At 42.4% G+C, this 7584-nt stretch overlaps 1 protein-coding gene across 2 annotated transcripts in view; it reads left to right on the forward strand.

The window, feature by feature from the left end:
- Window positions 1-1886: 1886 nt before the first annotated feature.
- Nvl (nuclear VCP-like) overlaps window positions 1887-7584 on the forward strand; it is a 42411-nt gene continuing 36713 nt past the window's right edge. For both annotated transcript variants that reach the window (XM_013036178.1, XM_013036179.1), the window contains exons 1-5: window positions 1887-1986; window positions 3720-3772; window positions 3854-3953; window positions 5450-5507; window positions 6447-6704. In XM_013036178.1, the coding sequence (XP_012891632.1) occupies window positions 1979-1986; window positions 3720-3772; window positions 3854-3953; window positions 5450-5507; window positions 6447-6704 (477 nt within the window). In that variant the 5' untranslated portion in view covers window positions 1887-1978. The remainder of the gene's footprint in view (window positions 1987-3719; window positions 3773-3853; window positions 3954-5449; window positions 5508-6446; window positions 6705-7584) is intronic.

Below are 7584 nucleotides of genomic sequence, written 5' to 3' on the forward strand. Positions count from 1 at the left end.
GGCCCGCGCGCCCCCGCTGAGCCGCAGCGCCGCTTCCGGCTCGCGGGTGGTTCGCTGGGAGGAGAGCCTCACGGACTGGGCTGCCCGCGCTGGCTCTGAACCGCGTTCCTCAGACCTCAGCCGCCTGAGCAGCTAGGGTGACCGGCGTGAGCACCAGGGGCAGGCTTGGCAGATTCAATAAAAGGAAAATTGAGATGTACACCACTAAGAGTAACTTAAAATAACTACCATGTTGTAGGAGGAGCCCGGATACAAGGAGTGTCGGACTCGATTGGTCGGGCTTTGAATACCCTGCTGTTGTCATGTGCTAGGGTTTCTGGAGAAGAAATTGTGTTGGAGCTGGACAGAATAGCAACTATTGGAACCGGTGGCTCACGCCTGTGATCAGGAGAATGAGATCTGAGGATCACCATAGATGAGCCACCACCGATGCCTGGCTAGAAAAGTATTTATACTTGAGTTTTCAATAACAGTAATTTTTAGTTAGAGTTTTATGCACCCATTGGACATTACACAGAATCTCATACTTTAAAATAAGATTGACCCTGCCACTCATTTCCATTCCACATTAATATTTAGAGTCTTTGTATTCACTGTTTTTAGAAAGTAAGGCATAAAAGATGATGTAAGGGTGGGCATGCATGGTGGCCAGCACTTGTAGTACTAGTATTCAGGAAATTGAGGGGAGAGTTTAGACGTTCAAGAGCAGTCTGGGTCAGCAAGACCCTGTCTCCAACTTAATGTTGAAACTGAATTGCCTCAAGCCCTAACATCACTGTGTTCCCAAAATGTCTTGTATTAGCTGGGTGCTGGTGGCTCACGCCTGTAATCCTAGCTACTCAGGAGGCTAAGATCTGAGGATCATGGTTCAAAGCCAGCCCCAAAGCCAACCCAGGCAGGAAAGTCCATGAGACTCTTATCTCCAGTTAACCACCAGAAAACCCGAAGTGGTGCTGAGGCCCAAGTGGTGGAGCGCTAGCCTTGAGCTGAAGAGCTGAAGGACAGCGCCCAGCCCCAGAGTTCAGGCGCCCACAACTGATCCAAAAAAAAATAGTGTCTTAAGCTATCTGGCTAGTTTACTGCTATATTCTGGTGTGTTTGAGAACATAGACTTATCCTTCACTGATTACCTGAAAGTTAGTATAGTTATTTTTATTTTTACTGTGTTGTCATGACAGATGATAATATTCATTCTCTGATTCCAGATTTGATAATTGGTGACCTTTTGCTTTGGATATATTTCATTAGTTAAGACTTTTCTGAGTCGGGTACCAGAGGCTCATATCCTAGCTACTCAGAAAGCTGAGGTCTGAGGATTGTGGTTCAAAGCCAGCTCAGGCAGGAAAGTTTGTGAGACTTTATTTTTTTGGTCAGTCATGAGGCTTCAGCTCAGGGTCTGGGGCACTATCTACTATTTTGAGCTACAGCTCCACTTCTGGTTTTTGAGTGGCTAATGAAAAGACTCTCACGGAGACTTTTCTGCCTGGGCTGGCTTGGAACTATGATTCTCAGATCTCAGCCTAGATAGCTACGATTATAGGTGTGTGTTATTGTTGCCTGACTTGTGAGACTCCTATCTCCAAATAACCAGCAGAAAAACAGAAGTGGCTCTGTGGCTCAAAGCAAGAAGATCAGATTAAGGCTAGTCTGCACTGTACAGTGAGATTTTTGTCTCAAAAACAAAGAAAAGGCAGGTATGGTAGCTCATGGCTGTAATTGCAGCTACCCCTGAGCTAGAGATTGAAAGATCGTGGATCATGTGCCTGCCTACAAGATCAAGCGTCTGAGTGCAAACCTTGTATTGCTATGAAAAAGTACTGTGTATTAGAATAACTCTCTATCTTGTTTGTTAACTAAAGTCACTGAGTTTGAAATATTTAATGTTTTATATTTGTCATATTTTCTTTTTTAGTACCTCACCAGTAATAGATGTGGCAAATATGTGGACACCGGAATCTTAGCATCTGATTTGCAGAGAATGTACAGGTAAAAAATGTAGCTTGTGGATCTTTGTTTTTTTGTTTTTTGTTTTCTTTTCCTTTCAGTTCCCTACTATTTAAAGCTTCCATTCTTGTTTAAAGTAGTGGTGACTAATGGCTGCTGGCATCAGCCCACTAATCGATAATCCTGTAAATCATTTGTATAAACATTTTTTAGCATCTTTTATAGGCAGTAAGCTGTTCCTTTCACTAGAGGGAATGGCTACTTTTTTGTTTTTCTTTTTTTCCCTTTTCTTTATCGGGTACTGGGACTTAAACATGGTATCTGACACTTTTGCTCATTCGCTGGTGTCTGAGCCAGAGGGAGAGGCAATAACTTTTTATATTTCAGTACTTCACCTTGTCAGTAGGTAGAAACATTGCTATATCACCTCCTTTCCTTTTTCATTAGAGTTCTCTCTCTCTCTCTCTCTCTCTCTCGGTGTGTATGCTGGTTCTGGAGCTTGAACTACTCAGGGCCTTGCACTCACTTTTTTCTTTTTGCTAATTGTTGATGAGTCTCATGAACTGTTCTGCAGAGCTCAGCCTCCTGAGTAGCTAGTTATACAGTCGTGAGCCCCCTGTGCCGTGTTCATTAGAAAATTAAACACTTCAGACATACTCTCAGGTAAGCTTTCTGGTACCACTAAGAAATGTGAAGCTAGCCTGGTGCCAGTGGCTACTCAAGAGACTGAGATCTGAGGATCACTGTTCAAAGCCAGCCAGGGCAGAAAAGTCTCTGTGAGAGTCTTTTTTTTTTTTTTTTTTTGCTGGTCCTAGGACCTGAACTTGGGGCCTGGGCGCTGCCCCTCAGTTCTTCAGCTCAAGGCTAGTATTTTACCACTTGAGCCACAGCGCCACTAACGGCTTTTTTCTTTTTGCTTATGTGGTGCTGAGGAATCGAACCCAGGGCCTCAGGCATGCAAGGCAAGCGCTCTACCACTGAGCCACCTTCCCAGCCCCTGCTCATGAGACTCTTATCTCCATTGAACTACCAGAAAAAACAGAAGTGGCTCTGTGGCTCAAGTGGTAGAGCTCTTGCATTGAGCTGAAGAGCTCAGGGACAGCGTCCAGGCCCAGAGTTCAAGTCCCAGGCCAGACCAAAAAAAAAAAAAAAATGAGGCCTGTAATCCTAGCTACTCAGGATGATCTGTTTCACAGCTAGCCTGGAGTTCCAAGCCAGACTGGGCAGAAAAGTCCATGAGACTCTTATCTCCAAGTAACCATCAGAAAACTGGAAGTGGTGCTGTGACTCAAGTGGTAGAGCCCTGGCCTTGAGTAAACTTGCTCAGAGATACTGCCCAAGCCCTAAATTCAAACCTGCAATTAACAAAAAATAAGAAAATAAGCATTAGATAAAAAAGAAAAAGAATTTGAAAAATAAAATTGAAAAAAGTCATAGAATATAAATTCAGAGCTGGGAATGTGGCTTCGTAGTAGATTGCTTGCCTAGCATGCATAAAGCCATGGGTTTGATTCCTCAGTAACACATAAACAGAAAAAGCCAGAAATGGTACTGAAGCTCCAGTGTTAGAGTGCTAGTAACCTAGAGCAAAAAAGAAGGTCAGGAACAGTGCATAGGCCCCAGGACTGGCAAAAAAGTAAAATAAATAAAAGATAGGCCAATGTGAACAGTAACATAATTGTGTATTTATGCTAATTGATGTAGTCTTTAAATAGAACTTAATGGAAAACCACTGGTGGATGCCAGTATTCTAAAATTCTTGTTATTTTTTTCAGTATAGACTATGGCCGTAGAAAAAGAAATGCTTTTAGGATTCAGGTAGAAAAAGGTGAGTCTTTTAATGTTAGAGTTGAATGATTAGTAATTATAGAAAGAACGAATTTAGTAGATTACATGTTTTTTGTTTCAGTGTTCAGTATAATTAGTAGTGAGAAAGAACTTAAGAATCTAACAGAATTAGAAGATGAACACTTGGCAAAAAGATCGAGACAAGGTGAAGAGGATAATGAGTAAGTAATACAAGAGGGTTTCTTTTCCCTAAGAATTATATTCATACTTGTAATACTTTCAGTAGCTGTTCATCATTAGCAAGAACCTGAGTATTACCTACCCTGTGTCCACACCTTTTCTTCCTGTCATATTGGCTTTTTTGTTTGTTTTCTGTTTTTTGGTCATGGTACTTAAACTCAGGGCCAGGGCACTGTCCCTGAGCTTTTCTGCTCTAGGTTAACACTCTACCACTTTGAGCTACAGCTTCACTTCCAGTTTTCTGGTGGCTATTTAGAGTTAAGAGTTTCATGGGAGGCTGGAAAGGTAGCTCAGTGGTAGAGTGCTTGCCTCGCATGCATGAGGCCCTGGGTTCGATTCCTCAGCACCACATAAGCAGAAAAAAGCCGAAGAGGCACTGTGGCTCACTCCCCTTGTGCTGAAGAGCTGAAGGACAGTGTCCAGGCCCAGAATTCAAGCCCCATTACTGACAAAAAAAAAAAAAAGAGTTTCATGGACTTTCCTGCCCAGGCTGGCTTTGAACCACAATCCTCAAATCTCAGCCTGCTGAGTAGATAGGATTTCAGCCACCTGCACCCGGCTTATTTAAACAACTTTTAAAGACATCTTTACATAGTAAACTATGTAAACTATTAGGTATCAACTTTGAGGTACAATGAATTCAGAAAGTAGTTTCAATGTGAATCTGGGTGCCAATTTCTTCTGCCTATAATTCTGTGTACTCAGAAGTCTGAGATCTGAGGGTTGCAATTGGGAGCCAGCCTGGGAAGGAAAGTTTATGAGACTCTTGTCTGCAGTTGATCGGCAAAAATCTAGAAGTGGAGTCCTGGCCCAAGTGGTAGAGTACCAGCTTTGAGTCAGAAAGCTTAAAGAAGAATGCCCTGGCCTTAGTTCAAGTCCCAGTACCAGCACACACTCAAAAAAAAGTCTTAGTGGGGCTGGGAAGGTGGCTTAGTAGTAGAGCGCTTGCCTTACATGCCTTAGGCCCTGGGTTCGATTCCTCAGCACCACATAAGAAAAAAAGCTGGAAGTGGTGCTGTGGCTCAAGTGGTAGAGCGCTAGCCTTGAGCTGAAGAGCTGAGGGACAGCACCCAGACCCAGAGTTCATGCCCCAAGACCAGACCAAAAAAAAAGTCTTTGTTTGAATAGTTTTTTGTTAGGCTTTAATGCCATATTATATGAGAATTATTTTTACCTTAACCCTTGATCTAATGGGAATTTGTACTTCTCCCCGTTGCTCAGTTCAGTTACGTAACTGCAGTCCGTTCCTCCCTCTTCTCCCCTCCCCTACCCCCCCCACTCCCAAGCAAGGCAAAGTTTACTTCTGGAGAAGCCAAAAATCTGGCAAGCATACAACAGGCAAAAGACTCTTAAGTACACCCTTCCAAAACGGTTAACCACTGTGGACTTTTACTTTAGTGTATTTATTTGTTTGTGGTCGTAATTTTTTAGACATAGGACAAAAAGTATTTAAAACGTTTTTCTTCTTTTTACTGAGGTCTTCTGAAAGCTATTCTGATGATAGTTCAAATGTGGAAGATCACCTGGATCCACAGGTAAGGTAATATTTAATAAAGTCATTGTGAGCTGTGAATGTGGCGCGCTTGCCTAGCCGCATTGTCCTGGGTTCCATTCCTCAGTGCCACATAAACAGAAAAAGCCATATGTGGAGCTGTGGCACAAGTTGGAGAGTGCTAGCCTTGAGTAAAAGAAGCTCAGGGATAATCCCCAGGCCCCGAGTTCAAGCCACAGGACTGGCCAAAAAAAAAAAATCATTGTGACCTTAACTTAGGAAAAAGTAATGAATAGAGTGAGAAACATTGGCCCTGTTTATCAATAAGTAATTGAATGCTTCTATGTACACTGTAAATAACTTTATTGTTTTGTGTTTAGTTCTACAGGGAAAAGAAAAAGGAAAAAAACAGTCAAAAAGGCAGAGAGAAATAGAAAGAAACTACTACTAAAAATGGAGAAAAGGATGTATTTTCTGCCACGGAATTGTCATTGCTGATGAGTAGGCTTGATTAATGAGCTGTGGCAATAATATATATACATATACATATATGTTCATGTGTGTGTATATAAAAATATATTCCTTGCAGGGCGCTGGTGGCTCACGCCTATAATCCTAGCTACTCAGGAGGCTGAGATCTGAGGATCACGGTTCAAAGCCAGCCCGGGCAGGAGAGACCGTGAGACTCCTATCTCCAATAAACCACCAGAAAACCCGAAGTGGCGCTGTAGCTCAAGTGGTAGAGCGCTCGCCTTGAGGTGAAGAGCTGAGGGTTAGCGCTCAGGCTATATGTATATATATATATATATATATTCCAAGTTGCATATATAACTTGTAGTCCATTTTACCCCTTCAGAAAAACAGGTTTCGAATTTAACAAAGCAATGATACTTATATTTGATCTGGCTTTGAATTGATGGTTTACTAATGACTCAGAGTATTGGTTCAGTTTTAATTCATACTAAAATTGTTTTCCTCTCAGTCAACCAATCACATGAACAGTTCCTTGCTGTCTTTATATCGGAAAGGAAATCTCAATTCTGTTTCAAATACTCTGGAGTTGGAGCACAAGGAGACCACCACTTCAACACCACGAATAGCCTCCGTTTCTTTGAAGACCCCTGCCAGAGAATCTGAGAAAGGATGGTTTATTGACAAAGTTCCAGATGGAAAGAAAGAGTTTTTCTTGCATGCATCAGATGAGAAAAATATTCATAAGAAGCCAGTGTCTGATATACAGGTATTTTTATCCCCAATCAGAAGACATTACAGTCTTTTTAAGTATATATTACTGCTGTTACCATAATCCTCATTCAATCCTCTGTCCTTTCTTGGTTTAACCATTGAAATGCCCTTCCAATTAGAATCTGTTCATTTTTGTTACCTTTAGCTAATTATATAGAAGTCTCTTTTTTTTATCAGTTAAGTCATTGACATTTGTTTAGACTTTTCATTGCTGTGGCACATTCCTTTGAGAAACAATATTGTAAAGCAGAAAGGGTTTCGTAGCCGATTGGTTCCACTGAGTCTTGGCCTGTACTGAGGCAGAGCATCTTGGCAGAATGGCATAATAAAGCAGAGTTATGGAGTTAAGGAGCAGAGTGCCAGGAAAGGACCAGACTCCCAAATCCCCTTTGAGAGTATGCCCCTTCTTACCAGTGATGCACTTCCTATAAATTTGCTCCGTCTGCTAATAGCCCGTTCAGCCAGGCGCTCATCAGTCATTGATGAAGTTAGCAACCATCACTCTTAATTGTACTATGAGCTGGGGACCAAGGCATGTCACTGTGACTGGTTCCTTATTTTATTGTATTTTATTATTTTTTGCCAGTCCAGGGGCTTGAACTCAGGCACTGTCCCCGAGCTACTTTTTTGCTGAAAGTTACCACTTGAGCCACAGTGCCACTTGGTGCTTTTTCTGTTTATGTGGTACTGAGGAATCCCAGGGCTTCATGCATTTCTGGCAAGCACTCTACCACTAAACCACATTCCCCAGCCTGGTTTCTTTTGTTTTGTTTTTGGGTCCAGTCATGGGGCCTGAACTCTGGGCCTGGGCGCTGTCCCTCAGCTCAAGGCTAGCGCTCTACCACTTGAGCCACAGCGCCACTTCCGGCTTTTTT

The sequence above is a fragment of the Dipodomys ordii genome, unplaced genomic scaffold (genome assembly GCF_000151885.1).
Source record: "Dipodomys ordii isolate 6190 unplaced genomic scaffold, Dord_2.0 Scaffold251, whole genome shotgun sequence".
In the NCBI taxonomy this organism is placed as follows: domain Eukaryota; kingdom Metazoa; phylum Chordata; class Mammalia; order Rodentia; family Heteromyidae; genus Dipodomys; species Dipodomys ordii.